Below are 19,670 nucleotides of genomic sequence, written 5' to 3' on the forward strand. Positions count from 1 at the left end.
TTCACTTATCGATATCTGCATTTCATGTAATTTTGAAAGACTACTATTATCTAAATACGTTTGGTGAGTCAAGACGTTTGTACTTTTCTTGACGATATCAAGCAGAACATTATCAATCACCTTATGGATGAAGTGGCAACGTACGGACCTTTAAAATATAATTTGTGGCTGGACTGTGTATAGTAAACAGTATCAATTTGAGGACCAAGTGTTGAAGTGCGCTTTCAAGACTATTAAAACTCTCATTTATAGTTCTGAAGACGTAAAGCAGTCTGTTAAACACGGTATCGAGAAACTTTGTCAGGAAGATGAAGACTATGTCAGTACAGGATCTGGCTGGCCTCTGTCTTCAGTAAACCAATTAGACCCGAGAATCAGTCAGTCAAGCCAATGTAGAACTAAATGTTTATTATACTACCAACTTTCGTAAGTGTTCCTGTAGTAGAGTAGAAATTGATTATTTGCATGTAGGCTATGCAGTGGCGGATCCAGAGGTTCACCTCGGAGGGGGGCACTCTAGGATTTCAGAATAGCCAGAGAAAAAATATCTTAAAATTACTAAATTTGAATTTAATCTACTTATACTACACATAACATCCAACCACCAGATTTTATGATTCTACAAGAAATTCATTAATTATATTAAAATATTTAATTGTCGGCAATATTAATGTAGCAGACAACTGGTTTTTCGGGGGGGGGGGGCACTTGCCCCTGGTGCATCCTCTTGGTTCCGCCACTGAGGCTATGTGTACCGCCACCCTCAATACATATTATATAATATAATAAACAGATTAATTAAAACATTTCAGAAATTATCATAAAGGTGATTTTCAGTAACGAAGTTGCCTAGCTGAAATTCAATCAGTATTGGGCATTGAATTTTAAATGATCGTTAATTATGCCTACTAGGCATACTAGGCATCTTTATAACATGTTTTATGTTTTATTTGTAATATTTTATTTGTAATTTTATTGTTATCTTTCTCGAACATCACTTTTTGGTAATTTTTTCGCATCAATCTAGGATATAACCAAGGATATGAATGAATCTAATCAATCATTATTTTAATAAGCTTTTTTTTAACGATTTTAAAAAAAAATTCCCGAATTTATAGTTTAATAAATGCAGAATTTCAAGATTGCGGACACTCTGGCAATAAATAATTACTACATTATAACAAATAAAACATAAACTAATATGAGGGTAGCGCTATCTAGCAGACGAAAACAATGGCAGAAGTGCCCTCCAGTTGATGAAAACTACATGGCTGCCATAACATAATACCTATTGGCTGACGCAATATCTGCCTTGGCATTAGTGGTGTGTCAGTCTTTCGGTGCCTTTCTGTGGATGAAGGATCCGTTGCCATTATCTGCCTTCGTTGGCTTCGATCCCAGCACGTTTTTTATAAATTTTATTATTAAATTTTAATTAAATTTGTTTTTAATGCATTTTAAAATCATCCATATATTTTATTAAACTTTTATTAATTTTTTTATTAATTTTAAAATTTCTCCCGTTAAAATCGGACAGTTACTGTTTTCAAGATGGTGGCTGTGCAACGATGGCGGTTGAGGTCAAGGTCATGGTCAAAACTCCCCACCAGAGGATTATTGGAGGCTTGTTAATGGGGTATTTCAGCCTCAATGTTTACATTTCAAGCCTCTGGCATTTTTGAGGAATAAAACGAGAAATGTTCCTTCAAAACGGGAATTTTTTCCTTCAGAATAGGGACATTTATAGGAATTTTGAAATTTTTTTGTGTAAATTTGAGAATAAATGGCCGCCGTGAGACATCATAATCCAATATGACGGACAAAATCCACATTCTGGACTATGTAGACGGAGCCCCCAATATATACTACTCACCTCAAACTATGTGTTGTTCGCATGTGTCAGTAAAACGTCTTGAAAACATTTGATTGTAATCGGGGCTTTAAACAAGTAGATTTAATTATTTACGGCCTAAATTTGACTAGAAAATTCGTGTTCGTTTAAGTAGAATATATATACACACACACACACACACACCATTGATTGAAAACTTATTCTGGAGACGTACAGTGGGTATTCTGAATGTGTCCAAAAATGATGACGACATACTGTAAAATTTCACGTTTACCTTTTTCTATCCTGTCGCTGAAATTGTTAATTTCTTACGACGTGTGATTGGTTTCCTGTTGCAGCCGTACTGGATGAAGAGCAGGGAGTACTGGGATGCCAACTTCGAGGAGCGGTACAAGGCCAGGAAGGAGAAGTGGCCTGACCTCCCCCTTAAGGTAAGTAGCGGTCAGCCTCCGAGTGGTCCAATTCTGCGCTCATTGGGTCGAATGTTGCCACATCGGCGTTTTTCTCTTTATGTTCAACATTTTTTTTGTGTAAATACTTTCTTTAACTTATGTTAGTTACCAGTCGCTTCCTTAAATCCAATAGAATTGAATATTTGAATGTAGGCTATGCAGTGGCGGATCCAGAGGATTTCAGAGTAGCCAGAGAAAAAATGTCTTAAAATTACTAAATTTGAATTTAGTCTACTCACACTACACATAACATACAACCACCAGATTTTATGACTCTACAAGAATTTCATTAATAAAATATTTTATTGGTTTCAGAAACAATCATTTTTGTCGGCAATATTAATGTAGCAGACAACTGGTTTTTCGGGGGGTGGGGGCACTTGCCCCTGGTGCCCCCCCTCCCTTAAATCCGCCACTGAGGCTATGTGTACCGCCACCCTCAAAACATATTATAGAATATATAATAAACAGATTAATTAAAACATTTCAGAAATTATCATAAAGCTGATTTTCAGTAACGAAGTTGCGTAGCAGAAATTCAGTCTATATTGGGCATTGAAATTTAAATGATCGTTAATTATGCCTACCAGGCATACTAGCCATCCTTATAACAGGTTTTATGTTTCAGCTTTGTTACTTATTGATCACATTTCTGAAGAATTCTCGTATAGAAACTTACTTCTGAGCATTCCTAGAGTGATATTCAGTATTTTGTATCAGTTCACAACGTAACTTTTAACTATTTAGCTGTCTTTATTTTTATAAGGTTACAGCACACTCGTCTATTTCATCTATTCGATTTAGTATGGGTATTTTTAAAGAACTTTTAGGTAAGAAAATTTAGGTTCTACAATAAAAAAAAAAGTACAAGTACGCAGAGCAAAACTAACTTGTTTGTAGCGCACAGTGAAATTATATGGGTACATATGTTAATAGCTTAGTTGCACACAAGTCAAGTCCTTGTGCTCACGATTTATAGTTAAATATAAATTTATTTGCTTCATTTTTGTTCTATTCCAGAGATGCAAAATTTATTCTTTTACATTTGGAAACACCCTATTTTGAGTACCTACTATTTGAATATGAAGCATGTCAGACTAGGTAGTTTAATAGTTTTATAAATAAACAAAAAATTATGTCGAAAAACGAGTACAATCAGAGAATCTGATATCTAAAATGTAGAGAGATGTTTGTAAAAGAAGTTTCGCATTAGACTACGCCAAGCTGAGAGGTTATTTCTGCACGTTTTTCGGCTCCGACTCTATAGAACAGTCTTCGACTGTGATTATACTTGTTTTCTTGGTGGGTTTCATCCCTTAATACTTTTTTTTTCGCATTTGCCGTCTGAGTAGATCGGGAACTTCTTTTGTACTCGTCGACGGGTTAGGTATAATATATGGACTCGGGAGGCCGAAAAAAAAAAAATTTGGCTTCTCTCAGGAACTCGACGATTCTATAATTATTTTTCCATCTTCTGTTGTTACTATTACGTCGAAAAGTCAGTATTCTTTAAACGAAGTTGCATACTATTTCATATTCTTAGTATGCGATGTAACTTTGGTATGAATTTCAAATTATTCGGCGTTTATTTAAATTGCGACGATCTATTTTAATGGATTGAAATTCTTGTGGACAAGCTGAATATTCTTAAACGAAGTATTGAAGTACTATCATTCTCAACGTCGTGTTCAATCCACAAAAACTCAGTCTTAATTAGAAACTTCTGGTCGCCAGCTCGAATAGTTTTTAACCAACTTTCTAATTAGAATGTTTCGCTGTTGACGTTACTAATGACGGTGTTTTTGATCTAAATAAAAACAAGTTTATCTGCCTTGAATTGAAACTAAACAACTAATCGCAATCGACGTTACAGATTAGTTCCCGCGCAGTTTGATAGCATTTGAAAAAAAAAATGAAATTTGGTAAAAAAAAAAATTCATTTCGTTGTCGAAACTGTTTTTCACAAAATAATACCCAGACATAAAAAAATCATCGAAACATTAAAAATAATGACGCAAAAGATTTTTAAAAAATCCGTTGGATGGGGTTGAACGTGAAAGCAATTTTCGCTTCAGAAGCTGGGAAGAGGTTTTTTTTTTTTTTTTTTTATCGCCGGGTGGTTGTTGTGTCACCCCTAGCGCCACACGGGGTTCCAGCGGCCCGGCCAATGAGACAATGAGAGAGCAGAGTTTTGTAACAGGCAGTCGAAGTGGCGGCGCGTTGCCAGCCGCGCGCGGTAATAAACCCCGCCAAGTTTACTCCATAACTGAATAGTTCACCTCACTTTGCGGGCTGTTAGAGGCGGTGTGGCTGTGGCTTCTCCCCCTCTTTCCCTTCCCCTTCTCCTCACCTATCTGGGAGTTGGAGTTCTGTGTAAACTTCGCTGAACAGCACGTCTCCTTAAAGTACAGATCCCACAAAAAATTACCAAGAAATTCTGTGATTATCATCATTTCTTGGTCGCTAAAATTGTCTAATTAAATTAAAGCTCGGTATCACCCACCATCGTGATTGTTTTTTTTTTTTTCGTTATTTCGTTGTTACTTTTATTTAAAGCCTATTTATAAAATTTTAACTCAATATCTCCCTTGCATTTGTTTTTTTTTTCTTGCCACGTAATATTTTCAACAGATATTCACTTTGTGTGATATAACGGCTGTACAAGGGCGTGCAAGTGTTCGTAAATTATCATCACTTGCGCGACATTTTACACCCGTTATATTTCACTAAACGAATTTTTTTTTGACAGTATTTGTGGCAGAAAAACAAATGCAAGGGAGGTAGCAAGTTATAACTTACATAAATAGCCCTTAAATAATAGAGCCGCTTCGCAGTTTTGGAGCGTGCCGGAGTTTCGCTCTGCGCTGCGGCAGGCATCTTCAGGATCGAGAACCCGCTGGGAGCTGGCCGCCACCGATCCATCATTCGGTGTGCACGAGTCTAGAAACAGAAGTACCTGCAGCATTGTTCCAACCTTTAGGTCGGCATCCTCCACCAGTCCTCCCACATGTGCGGCATGTAAGGGTAGAATGGGATTGGCTTTCAGATCCATTTATTAATTCCAGAGCAAGTTAACTTAACGACAGAGCTGTCAAGGGATTACTTCCCCCCCCCCTTTTTGACCAGGAAGATGTTACAGCCTCAGCTTGACCAAAGTCATCGCCTCAGCCCCCTGCCTCACTCAGCTAGAAGAACCTGCGCGCGCACCCCGCGCTGTTGTCCAATCACGTGGCCCGGTGGGCGAGGCGTGTGGTGGGTGGGTCAAGTGAACGCTGTAGTACACAGTGTGTTTGAAGGCTAAAAATATCACACATTGATAGGGCCATGCATATTTCGCGAAAAGATTCCGAGACTAGCTGAAAGTTAAAACACTGTAGCTTCGTCTGTGTTTCGTGGTTGGGTGAGTTTCTTTCAGGTACATGACGATTGTTAAAACACCAATCACAGTAATTCATTGCGGAACCAAATGCGTCCTGAGTGGCTCAGCCAAATAAGGCAACTACTTCTCTCGCAGACGACCGCCAATCACAAGGAAGAAACCGCTGGTGCGCGTATACCTTGTTGCAGTCTAGTAGGCGTTCAGATTTATTCGCGAAAAATGCCTGCCCCTACACATTGATGTTCCTGAGAGTCCCTGGAGGTGCACTCTTATTTTCTTTTGACGTGAAAAGTCTTTCAGTCGGTGATGACTGTAGCTCTGTGACTACGTGCCAAGCGCTATTCATGTATGTATCGTTGAGTAGAGCAAAGTAGCCATTACTCGCGGCCTCTGACTCATGCAGCTAGATGGCGCCAGTGCCGCGTGACACACGTCGCAGTTTGCGCTAGAAACTGACGCTTGCAAGGCTTTCGTTTGCTTATAACCGGTCATTGCGTGTTCAGATTAAGACGAAAGTGGTCGCGTTAGTTGGAATTCGTAGCCCTCTAAGTACGTCAAATATAAATATAATTAATAATAGGTGCCCACCAATGGTAATAGTGGATTTAACTTTAATTTTATTGAAAATTTCGGATTGCTGCAACTATGGCGCTTCCTATGCGTTGGAAACAGCAGGAAGCGGTTAAAAAGAGAAGAGAGGAGGTCAAGATGTGTATGTCATTTGGTTTCATGCATTTCACTACTTGCCTGCGTGCCTGTCTACCATGCGTTTCATTGAGCCGCGCATACGTCTTACGGAAATTACTGCGGTGGCGTATCTGATACCACCTACTCTAAGATTTTTTTTTAATAAACGGAGCAGAAATATTAATTTAAAATTACAGATATTTGTAAAATCTGTTCATTTACATGAAAACAGATTTATCCGTTACTAATCGACAGTGTTCTAAATCTCCCAGATATTATCCCTGGTGGTATCCTAGGATTTATTTTCTTCTTAATTATTTGTTACTCATTTCCCGTGACTGCCTTAGGCGGTCTTAATAATTTAGTCTTCCGGGGCTAAAAACAACTTTATTACTTCAAAATAGTGTTCGCAGTAGTTCTGGGTTCGGATTCTTACCCGGGCATTAATGCTTTGTATTGTTCCTGTACAGCCAATAGTTAAAGTTATTTTTGAAAACCGTACCCTGAATAGCGTTCTGCTATTAACTGCGCACATCAATAAGCATTATAAAACAAAATAAAGTCAAAATGTCGTATATTCAAGTAACGTTTTCATGGTTTTAAAAAAAATGTAATAGAATGAAACATCAATTAAAATTTTCGTAAGACATCTCAGTATTATGACGAAAAACGTATTTAATATATGCAAAAAATAACCATAGCCATGTGTTGTACAAAGTTAGAATATCTTTCTTGTAGTATTACAAACTGTTTCTCGGCAAAATTGTTCTTTTGTATAAGAACAGAAACTTTATTTTTTCTGTGTTGTAAGGTTTTTTTTAGTTGCCAGGGGTCCCCTCCAGGTGACTTGTATTTAGGGCGTTTTCGAGAGGTTATTTGATATATTTTCCTAACTAAACCTATTCTGAATGCATTAGGTTGGGAGAGATCTGGGTTAGGAAACACATCAAGTGCGTCTCAGGTTGAATCTGAATTTACGCTTTGTCATGCGGAGATTTCAAACACGCAGGGAGAGTAGCATGCATCATGGGCTTTTAATTGGGGATTGGTCAGCCGTGGCAGCGATTTATGTCGTTACTAACTAGCTTATCATAACTTTAAACTGTAACTAGTTACGTTGGACCCCCAGGTAAAACCTTCATAGACACAAGGCAAATCCTGGGCAGACAAGCGGAGTTAAATATGGCAAGCATTAAACTATGCTGTCAGGATAAGTACTTACAGGAGAAAAAAAGAGCGTGTATAACGTACACGTGATAGAAGTTACCTTCGTTGACAATTAAACCTCGACTCTTTAAGTATATCGTAGAGAGAGAGAGAGAGAGAGAGAGCTGACTGTATAGGATACCTGTATCTATTTTCTGAAACAAACGCATGCGCAACAATGTCACACGAAAACATTGCTTTAAAGTTCGGCCTTGGAATTTTACTCTCATCGCGAGCAAAGAATTTTCACTTCGAAAAAAAAAAAAAAAAAGATGGTCCAGGGGACGTTATTTGTGCGCTTGCTCACGAGGTCCACGTTAGATTTTTTTTTAAAAGCCACATCTGGTTAAACCAGCTGTGTATGCGCCCCTGCACTTTAAATCATCTAGGTCATATAGTCGGCTGCCTGCCATGAAACTTAAAAAAAAAAAAAAAGGAAGGGGACTATTAAATACTAAACTTAAATTAACTGAACTTTATAAATTTCTAAGTGTGGTTTGACGTGGTATTGATTAGTCGCGGGCTGGTGTATCGCAGGGTATCGGCTCCTCCCCCTCCCCCCGGCTGACGGGGGGTTGGGGGGTGGAGGGGGGGGTGAGGGTTGTTCACCTCCCTCACTGATGAACGCAGCCGGGTGACCGCGCCTCCATAAAGCTCCGTAATTGGATGTCTGCCGCGCCCCTGACCAATGACCTAACCCCCTCCACGTCTGTCGCATCATCGCTCCCGTCGAGTGGACGGGCGTGGACTCAGGGCTGCGCCATATTGTGAGTGTGTGGGGAGGGGGGGGGTTATACACTACTAGTCGTGTGCCCGATGGGGAAGTATTTGATCCTCATTTCTGATGAATTAAAAAAACGGGGATATAACTGTTTTTTATTTATAAACAGAAGCCTAGAAACCAATTTCCATATTTCCCTTAGGGGATTAATTTTCAAAAAAATCCTCCTTTCTTAGTGCTCACCTACGTTATACATATAAGGAACTAATTTTTATGTTTCTGGAGCCACCAGGTTTAAGTAGTGCATTGTCTGTCAGTCAGTCAATTTTTAGAGTTTTATTAAGTAGATGTGTGGTGACCGAAAATATTAGCTAATTAGTTTCGTGATCGGCTAATACTTATACCTTTAAGCTGCCTTTTATATTGGCTCAGTTGTAATCTGGACGATGTTGGCCAATGAGACACCCTCAAACCAAACAAGTATAGAATCGCAGGTAAACCAGCTGAGACGGCTCACGAGTCAGCAGCCGATGATCTTTAGTTATTTGCTCGAGTATACAGAGGGCTGTGTAGACTTACCTGTGAAGGTCATCTAAACAGCAGATTTTTCGAGTTCCTAACTGTGTGATAAGTAGAGACTGGAAAAATTCGCGAATTCATTTCGCGATAGGCTAAAATAAAAATAGTTATACCTCAGTGCTGCCTCTGCTATTGGCTCACAACTCACCTGGATGACTCTGGGCCAATGAGAAACACCCGACCAAAGCGGTATCGAATCACAGGCTGCTACACGTTGGGACGTCTCACAAGACAGCAGCCAATGAGTGGGTGACATTTGACCGAGTGTACGTAGAACTATGGATTTCATCCTACAAGTCGTTGAACCCGCGAATTTTTCCGGTCCCTAGTGATAAGCAACATGTGCACCTAATTGACGTATGTAAATGAGGCCACGTGTTTTTTCGCGAAGAGCTTACCAGATCCTCTGTGTGTGAAAACTTTGTAGCATTGACTGTTTCTTGTGGTTGAATTGGTTTCATTCAGGTACATGTCTACTGATTTAATGTAGTTTTTTTGCACATACGCCATTAGAGTTTTGTACTGTTTATCATGGAAAAAATTCCGAAAAAAAAATTACGAAGATAAAAAATTCACAGAAAACAAGACTGAATCGGCTGATGTTACACAAGCGTAACCAACTATAAAACTAGACCATTATTATGGAAAACACAGCGACTACAACATGGACAAAAAATTTTCACCCTCTAAATAAATCATGATAAGTAGGTAGATATTAATGTATATGTTTTAATTTCTCTAAGACAATATGTTTGCAGTATTATTACAGTTGTAGTCATTCTGACGGGGAAAAAAATGGCGCTTGTACTTAATTACGCGCTTTAGACGTTATACTTACTTGGCGTGATAAAACAGTATATTTAATTTTACATGCAAATAATTAATAGAAATAAATTAATAAATGGAATGGAATGATATCATAAATACGGGTGGCAAAGTATAAATTTAACCGAATTAAAGAGTATTTTTAATACTCAGTATTAAATTTTAATACAAACGTGTGTATAAAAATAATTATTTAATTTATTAAGATAATCGAGATAACTTTTAATTATTGATGAAAATTAATCAGTATTTTGAATGTTTATTCTAATTTTTTTTGTTTATTAAATAAATTTATAATGCAAATCAATTATACTATATACGGGAACATAACCAAATAATCACTCCCATGAAAACGGCCAGGAGATTACTAAACCTTCCACAAACACTACCTGCCAACGACAATGGAAACTTACAAGCAATCTCACATCGTTATACGTATTAGAACATAACCTCATGTATATAATACACTTGAAATACTTTACAAACACAATTTATATCACTAATATTCACAATAAATAAATGTTTTTAATGATATGGACAGCATTTTTTGTATGTATACTTCATTTCATCCTGAGAAAATTTCGATACCTGGTGCGTGCGCATCGTAAAAGTTCACTCTCGTCATTTTTTCATAGCGCGCCTAAAAAAGTATCACTTCAATAATTTAATATTAAACACCAATTATTATTTCACGGGAGAAGCTATTTGTAGCAGTCAGTTACTATTAATAAAAAACATTCCGTAAAAGTATGTGCTATGCTCAAAAGAGCCAAATATTTTAATACCTATTAAATTATATAAATATTCTTAACAAAAACAGTTAAAACAAAGATGGCGTCCATCAATCAAGTCTCCTTAGAACTTAAGGACAGTAGTATCAAATGATGCTCTTGATGAAATACAACAAGAAAACTTATTTCCAAAATTTTCATTTCAAATTTTATTTTCGTACACCGTTAAAATTTTCACCTTCAGTTTACGAAGATAGCTGGATACAAAATATCCACGAATCTGCGTAAATCTACGGCTATCTTCGTCAATTTACGAACACTAAAAATGAGTCCCCTCTATTTTATCACGATTCCAAAAGAATATTCTTGGTATAGTAACAAAACGTTCAAAAATCTTGTTAAGTCTACAGTTAGAACTTTTTTCTTTTGTCCACGTGTGTGTTCATCCTTGTTAAGAACGAAACATACAACGTGGAAGTAAAATTACTGCGTATTTTCAACGAAGATTCAATTGTTTTAGATTCTGAATAACTCTTCGTTTATTTGAGTTTAATTCTTCGTTGAAATTCCTTAAATTCACTGTAATTTCTAACAGAATTAATGCTTATTTAAAAGCACACTGCAAACTAAGCTATAGTGTGTATGTTTTATGATAGGGCAGCCATGTTGGTACCTAGCGTTAATGCTGGCCCAGTGGTAGACAGTCTTAGGCCGGCTTGCACAGTCGTGACTTGAGACGAAGTGGAGTATTCTTCCATTTGATTAACCTGCGAAGTTTTTTCTCGGACTTGACTCACCCTGACTCTGCAAGCGGCCCTTAGCCTCCTTTACTTCGTACACTGTTAGAAATTACAGAAAATTTACGGACATTAAAACGAAGAATTGGAATAAAATAAACTGAGAATTCTTCAGGTAACCGGATCCTCGTATAAACTGCACCGTATTTATCTTCAGAGTTCTGTTTTTTTTCATAGATAAGGTAAACACATAGCTTACGTGGAATACATAAAGAGTGTTCTTGCAAGCAGTCTGAACAATATTTTTTTTAAGTGAAACTTCTTTGCTGAGGGGACTACAATTTTCAATAGTTACAAAAATTCCAATCGCATGCACTGTTAAAAATTATCATCTTAAATTTACGAAGAATCCTGGTTACAAATTATAGAGGGATCTTCGTAAATTTATCGCAATGTTCTTATATTTACGGGCACCAAGTTCCCTTACTTCGATAATGAATCCACAAGAATAATCTTTACATATAATAAAAACACTCAAAAACTGTTTTGTATTTTCCACATGTGTGTTTACTATGTTTATAACGAGAGGAAAAAAAAACAACTCATAAGTTGAAATACGTCGTTGTTTCTACGAAGACCAAGTTAACAGAATTTACGAAGAACTCTTAGGTGAATTCTTCGTAAGAAAGTCCTTAAATTTACTATAATTTCTAACAGTGTGAGGGGAATAGTCAGGTACGTGGTGGGAGGGAACCGGTAGAGGAGGGGAGTGCGTCAGCGGCGACGTAACTCCAACGCATGCGCTAGCGGTCGACTGGGAAGACGTCACGTAGGGGGAAGGATAGGTACGTATTGTAGCATGCTATATGCTAGTTGTATCGGCCAGAAGGGGAGAGGGCAGGGGAGAGGTAGGAATGACGCAGCGGTGCTGCTGCGGAAATTCTCGTAACGCTGCTTGTGTTTGTCTACTGCTCAGTTTTCGTAACGGATAATGATTTGACGCTTCCATATTTATATTATTCTGTTTAAAGTATCTGCAATTTATTTATTCGTGTGGAAAAGAGTTATTGATTTGTGCAATTATCTTCATGAGTATCGTTCACTTTTATGTGAATAGTGTGATTGAAACTGTAAATAATTTATCTCCTATCTGTACCTAATAAGTATAGACCTGCAAAATTCGCGGATTCATTCGGTGATAGGCTAGAATTCAAACACATATACCTCTTAGATAATTTTGATATTGGCGTACTGTTCATATGGACGAATCTCAACCAGTTATAAACCCTCAACCAAAGAAGCATCGAATCACTGACAAACCAGCTGAGACGACTTACAAGTCGGCAGCCAATGAACTTGCGTTATTTGCCCGAGTGTACAGGGGTATGAGCAGTCTATCCTTGAAGGCCATCGAAACCGCGAATTTTGCAGGTCTCTACTAATAAGCAGGAAGTTTCACTGCTGTCGCGTGTGAACTCACGCACATGTTTTTAATTTTTTGTTAAATTTTTGCTGATATATCAAGATCATTATTGCGGATTCATACTCAAATCAAAGTAGGTGGACTTAATACCCGCAAATTCACGGATGTAGCAGGGAGTTTACGTTGACCCCTGGATATAATTTGTAACCAGAGTTCTTCGTGAATTTCAGGTGAACATTTTGAACAGTGTATGTTCGTCTCAGCGGGCGCTGGGAGCGGCCGCCCGCGCTGCTTGCAGTTAAGCCCGAGACGTGATTGGGATGAAGCGGAGGCTGGATGGGAGCCGGATCCCCGCGCAGAGGCGTGGACTACGTGCCTCTCCAGGAAGGGCAACGTGAAAAAAAAAAATTGGTCGTCTGTAAAGTCGGTTTACGGACGATAGTTTAACGTGACAACGTCATAACAAAACATTGATGAAATGATTGCATACTTTTATGAATAAAATTGATTCATTTTTATTGAATTATCACTATTTTGTACGGATACAAAGAAGAAGTCAAATGAAATCTACAAGTTTAATTGATAAATTTACTTTTATTTGCACTCATTAATTCAAATATGTTTATTACTTTAACAATGAGATTATTTCCTGACTTCAAAACACACGCACCAAAAAAAAGTTCTCTCCACCTTGGTCATTACGAAACACTAGAATTCAGAAACTGGACACTTACCAACATTTTCAGATAACCACACGAAATATCCGTCGCATATTTTTTACGTAGTCGGTGTCATAAAATTTTTTGGAGACCTACGCCGAAGAAACTACTAAAATCTTATGAATTGTGTTTACTCCTTGGCAGTGTTGTTTGATACTTCCTATGCTAATGCCAGACCACACTGAAAGTTTTACAATAATGAGCTTTGCCTGGAAATCCTGCCAAACCACAAATATGACATTTTAAAAAAATTTAATTAAACGGATAACTAGAGTGTCTTCTGGAGATGATTTCACTGGATGTTCAGTGTGATCATTTTTTTGTTTGTTAATTTAGTTTGTTATAGCCTTACATGTTTGGTGTGTAATGGTCGTCCACTGCAGAAAGAACATAAATGTCGAGGCACGAAACTATTCCACCCAGTTGGTAACTGAAACTTGAAACCGGGGCCACCTGTGGTTAATCGCCAACGCTTACACGTGTAAGGAAATGGGAAGAAAGAACAAGAAATGACTGCATGTCTACAGACTGTTAACAAAATAATCAGCTCCGCTCAAAGTTAAAATTTCCAAGAGATCTTAGACGAATAATTTCATTTAGCATAAGGTCTTGCGCAATGAGTGTTTTTTTTTTTTTTTTTTTTTTTTTTTTAAGATTTTATTCATAGCAAACGAGTACCGCAGTTATAACTACAATCCTTCTCTGGAACCCATTGTAATACTTATAAGGAATATCACTGCCGAGTCTGAAGTCTGTAAGACATATGAGTACTTGGAAAACGGGAAGCCCATTGGGAGACGATTTGCGTAAAATCCTTTCTTAGCGGATGCCTATGTCGCAAAATTAATTTATGTGCCAAATTTAATGTCTGTAAGTCTTACTGTTCCAGAGAATTCGTGATAATTGAGTCACTGAGTGGTATTTCGCTTTTATATACATATGTGTATACGGTATATACACACGGCAATATTTTCTGTGTACGTATAAAAACACGCATACATGTTAAGTTAGAAGCGGAGTAAGAAGCAGCCTTATAAATTTACAATAAATCTTCCATGACCCGTAAGGTTTTTGCTGGAAAAAAGGATGATAAATCATGCTGGTGAATCTGAATATTTGAAACATAATACTTATAAAATGGTACTCCAGTTTATTCAGGTACACATATGAAAACAGTAACCACCCTACGCCAAACATTTTTCATAATTTATCGTCGGTTGTTACGTGATCGTACTGCAATGTTGGTGGGTCGTGTTCTTCACTCTGTAAAAATTAATTGGTTGCGTTCTTAAACATGCCATTAAATATATTACCTATGTTATACAGTGTATGGAAAATCTACAACACACATTTTGTGCATTTACAGTGGGTTTAACTTTTTTCTACACAAATGTAGTGTAGATAAAGCGTCTATTCATGAGGAATATATTTACCTAATGTATGAAGTGATTAATTAACTTATTATTGCAACATTGAAAATACCACTTTTCCAACTCGAAACATCACCGACAAACTACTGTGGTACGTACGCACATTTCAAACGCAACCTACTTCGGCAAGCTTACTAGGTTCCTGTAAACTTATTTTGCGAACAAATGACAACCGATAATGAAAGAAAGAGTAGTTATAGGTTTTTTACTAAGTTCGTTCTTCAGTTATTGAATCCGTGAAAAACAAAGCGTACGCAAAGCTGTGGTGATAAATTAACTTGATTGATGAGTTTTCATGACAACGTAAGTTATAATTTTAAGAACGATCCGGTACACGAAAATTATTCAACAGCTTCTTTTCTACTTTCATGAATTTAAAAGATCTTGTTGTGTAGATATGAAGTGTTTTAAAATTCTGACGTAACAATAAATGGTTATTAAGAGACTTGGGTGATTTCCGATATCGAACATAAGATCTTAAAAAAAAACACGTCTGGAAGGATACAGGTTGGGGCATTCGGTGACGTTTTGTGAAGAAATTTGATTTATAATTGACGATAATAGACCGCTTCCAGCTAGATCTTGTGAGGAAACTTGAAGCTACAGTTTTTTTTTTAAATTTCAACTTTAAGTGCTGGCCAGCAGCTTGACATAACAGGCGAGGGTAAGTTATAATAAATTTGGTTTCCAGTCTAAATGTCAGTTGTTCCTTTGTAAAAATAAATTACATAACTGCACAGTTTCAGTTTGTTGTTTGTTGATGTTGTTGTTGCTGCTGCTGCTGCTACTGCTGCTACTACTACTACTACTACTACTACTACTACTACTACTACTACTACTACTGTTTGGAAAACAGTTGGGCGAAGACAGGACTTTTCACAACACTGGCACTTGGTTACTTCACGGAGTCTTTTGCGCCGTAGCGTTCGAGGGAAAGATGCTTGAAGGAAAAAAAAAAAAAAAAAAAAAGCCGTTGAAAGTGATTTAATGAATTAAATTTCAAAGCTGGAATGCCAATCGGCAGCGTGCCGCAAGATTTTGGCAAGTAAATATTGTATACAGAAACAAGAACAGTTTCAAATTGAATAAACTCTTACGTGCAGGTTCTAGAAAGGAAACAAAGACTGAGCGCGGGGAGGGTGAGGGCTGCGGTGCTCTATAAAATAACGATGTTTTAAAAAAATGGTGATTTGCGTACATTCACAAGTGCCGCAGATAACAGTGATGGCATTAAGGACTTGGCGCCACTGGTTACACCCATGGCATAACGCAAAGTGAATATCTGTTGAAAATATTTGTGGCAGAACAAAAAAATGTAAGGGAGGCATTCTGTAATTTTTTTATAAATAGTTCTTAAAAAATATTACATTAAAACAATAATAACCTGAAAGATTTTAAAACACTAAGCATGTGTATGTTTTTGCTTAAATGACAGAAATCACTATGATTATTCTTCCTACAAACGAACCTTTAACTTATTGAGCTGATTCTACATTTAAGATTTAACAGTAAAATTTTAACCACGAAATTATTTTATTCAGCTTAGCTACAAATATATTTAGGCTAACAATTTCTTGTCTCTCTGTACTATAACAAACTTTGTGCAATCTCTAAATTTCAATGTTAGGATTGTCGAAATTGAATTGCGTGTATTTTAAATTGACGTTATTTCTTTTAAATGGCTATACATTGTTACATAAGGTTTTAAAGGATGGTTTCACTATCATAAAGTTTCATTTGGCACACAAGTACGTGTTTGGCGTGTCCCCCAATGTTCACGAAAGTTACTATACACGGGTTCATGTTGATACACGTGGGTCCGCCATCTCTGTGTGACACATTTTCCCGCCCCCATCGACTTCCGTTCCATTTTACACGAAATTACTCCACCAATTGCCGTGTACACACACACACACATAAAAAAAATTGCTTGTCTGTAAAGTTGGTTTACCGACGATAGTTTAACGTGACAACGTCGTAACAAAACATTGATGAATAAAATTGAATCATTTTTATTGAATTATCACTATTTTGTATGGATACAAAGGAGTGAAATGAAATCTACAGTTTAATTGATAAATTTACTTTCATTTGCACTCATTAATTCAAATATGTTTATTACGTTAACGAAGAGATTATTTTAACTATAACTTGTATACATGCTTGCTATTTAACTTCTTAAAATCTGCGTTATTCTGTTAAGGATAGGACGATGATAGGAAAAGTAGGAAACGAATGGGAGTGTTTCAAGTTTAATGTGCCTCGAAAAAGTCAAATCGATGGTTGTTCCAATCGAGTGGAAGAGAGATAGATGCGGCGCAAGCGTACAATGTGCGTAATGGGACACTTTTTCTTGCGTGCAGCCGGCGTTCATCGATTTATTAGACGTTGTCTTACGTCAAAAAAAGAACACGGCGTGTGTGTGGGACCGAGCCTTGACCCCGGGAAGACACGTGGTCCGCCGACGGCTACTTCCGCGGGGCCGGGCGACCTTGGCGGTGGGCAGCGGCCCTGCGTCGCCCCGCCCCCTGGCACGTCCCCCTCTTCCTCCTCTCCTCCTCCGTCCAGCCGGGGCGCGCTATTAACGCCCCGACGGTGGGCGTCGCACTTCGCGGTCCCCTCCTCCCTTCCTCTTTCGTTATTATTATTATTATTTTACTCGCACAAATCACGCGTCGCTCCGCCTCGATCGGAACCTCCCTCCCCCCTTTTTCTCATCGTCACTTTCCCCCCTCGTGGACTTGTCCGTCCGTCGTCCGCCCTCCTTCCCTACGTGCGAACACGAGGGACTGGTGTGTTCCGTGCGCGACGCCGCCATTGGTTCACGAGTTGCCAATGGAACTTGACGAATTCACCTGGGGGTTCATAGCAACGTGACGCGCGTTTCTAAGGTTAAAAACAACCGTTGAATTCGAAAAAGTCAATATTATTTTTTTTGTGTCCATCCTGTAGCTTTTCTTTATGGACTTGCATAGAATAATTTTTTGAATTTAAAAAAAAAACCTAAGTCTGTACGAGATAAGAGGCTCTGAAATGTGGTGCGTTAAGCAAAAAAATATCCATTGTAGCCATTGTCCTTTAGTATTGGTAAATATTTGATGTGTAAACATCTTAGCTTTCGGTATGCGACATTTGGTGTAGGAGTAATTTCGTGAATGAAACGTAAGACGCATGGAACGGTAACGTGTACCCACAATGTTTCCATCTGTAGCGGAGGGCGTGAACCATAGTTCACTAACCAAACGGTAGCTTTATAGTATTAACTGCTGGTGGATTTCAAGAAGATGGGCAGCATTTTAATAAAATTCCTTGTCGAAAATCAGGTCTAAACCGGGCTTTAGTATTTTTTTTTTTTTTAAGTCTTTTTTCGCTTTTATCGGAGCCGTTTCATTATATAGTTTAACCTTCCGCTCTGCAAATCGAATGATTCAATAGTCGACGTCGACACGAATTCTAGCGGCGGGTGCGGAAACTACGTGTGATTCGCCTCAAGAAATGTAATTTAAATACTAGTTGCGTATATATTTACCACGCTCGGAATTATTGAAGATAAATCTTCGTTAAATTTCGCGTCTTGAGTTTCGTACTATGAGTGTATTTTCAACGAGAACACCTAATTTGTTAGTTACCGAGGTTCGAGCACTGAAAGACTTGCACACTTTTTGTGTTGTTTCACGCCTTGTCACACTACGTACTTCTGGGAAACTGAGGCAGGGGTCGGCCGGGGTCTGCTGAACCCGGCATTCGTCTGGAGTGGTTTCGGCGAACCCGTGGCTTAAGCGAAACCAGAACTGGCCAGGCCGGTGTTCGAACCCAGGTCCTCCGGAAGGCGAGTCCAGTGTTTCGCCACTGCAACCCCCCCCCCTCCCCCCAAGTTCCTTGGCAAAGTACGACAAGCCATCACGCGCCTATACCTGGACGCCACGTGCGGTTTGCAGAGATTCAGGACAACTCGGCGCGATATCAAACGTTGCTCAAGATATCCGAGTCTGTTTACGAAAAGCATTTAAGAGTTCGCCGAGAGCCGAAACGTACCTTCTATTTCGGAATTATTTATTTTAACATTTATTTTTTAGAATAATTAAAATGGCTAAAAGACGTTTTATCAGAGTATTTTTTTTTTTAGGCGTAAAACAAACGGTACAGAATTTTGAAAGCACTTAAGGGACTTGCATTACACCTTTATCTTCATTTCTCCGCCACATAATGTTACGGTCACCGCTAACAGTTGTCCTGTGACGACGAGAAGACTGCGCGCCGGTTCAGAGGCGACAAAGCGCTAGAAGCACAGGCGAGCGTCGCGCTTATCATCCCGCCTCACTGACACATGTACACCCCTGACAAGACGCCCCTCGTCCTTATTGTCAGCCGGAGCATCGTGACACGGCGCTTTAAACAACGTGACGCTGACAATTGCATGCGATTGCAACCCCGCGCTAAATTATCAGTAATCATTAGAGTCCCGGAAATTTCGCGGATTCCTCTGGCCTCAGGATAGAATTCAGAGTTATAGATGCGCTCGACCCATGTTTACTTTCCCATTGGTTGATTTATTAGCGAGGACATTTTTATCCTTGTTATTTGGCACTACCTGATTCGCTTACTTCTCTCCTGGCTGGGCATCGTTTGGCTCACGGTCGTAGACGGGCGTGTCCAAACAACTGCGTGCCAATCATGAACACAGTGCGACAGTGTGGAGGTTTGCATTCTAGCTTGCGACTAAATGAATGCGCGAAAATTCCGTGGCTCTACTAGTCATCAAGGGGTGGGAGGTCCTCGCCGCGAGTTGGGGGGGGGTGGAGGGGGAGGGTGGTCACTGACGGCGGCGGGCAGGACGACTGTGGACTGTCGGCTGTTCTTACCCCGCGCGCCTTCCTCCTGCCTCGGTCTGCTTCAAGGTCCCGTGGCTCGAATCAGCGAAATTGTAGT

At 38.7% G+C, this 19,670-nt stretch overlaps 1 protein-coding gene across 1 annotated transcript in view; it reads left to right on the forward strand.

Moving 5' to 3' along the window:
• Nucleotides 1–19,670, forward strand: part of LOC134534901 (alpha-mannosidase 2-like) — a 387,654-nt gene that overhangs the window by 255,009 nt on the left and 112,975 nt on the right. Inside the window, exon 2 of the mRNA XM_063373582.1 lies at nucleotides 2,191–2,283. Within this exon, the coding sequence (XP_063229652.1) occupies nucleotides 2,191–2,283 (93 nt within the window). The remainder of the gene's footprint in view (nucleotides 1–2,190; nucleotides 2,284–19,670) is intronic.

This window comes from Bacillus rossius, chromosome 8 (assembly GCF_032445375.1).
Source record: "Bacillus rossius redtenbacheri isolate Brsri chromosome 8, Brsri_v3, whole genome shotgun sequence".
NCBI lineage: Eukaryota > Metazoa > Arthropoda > Insecta > Phasmatodea > Bacillidae > Bacillus > Bacillus rossius.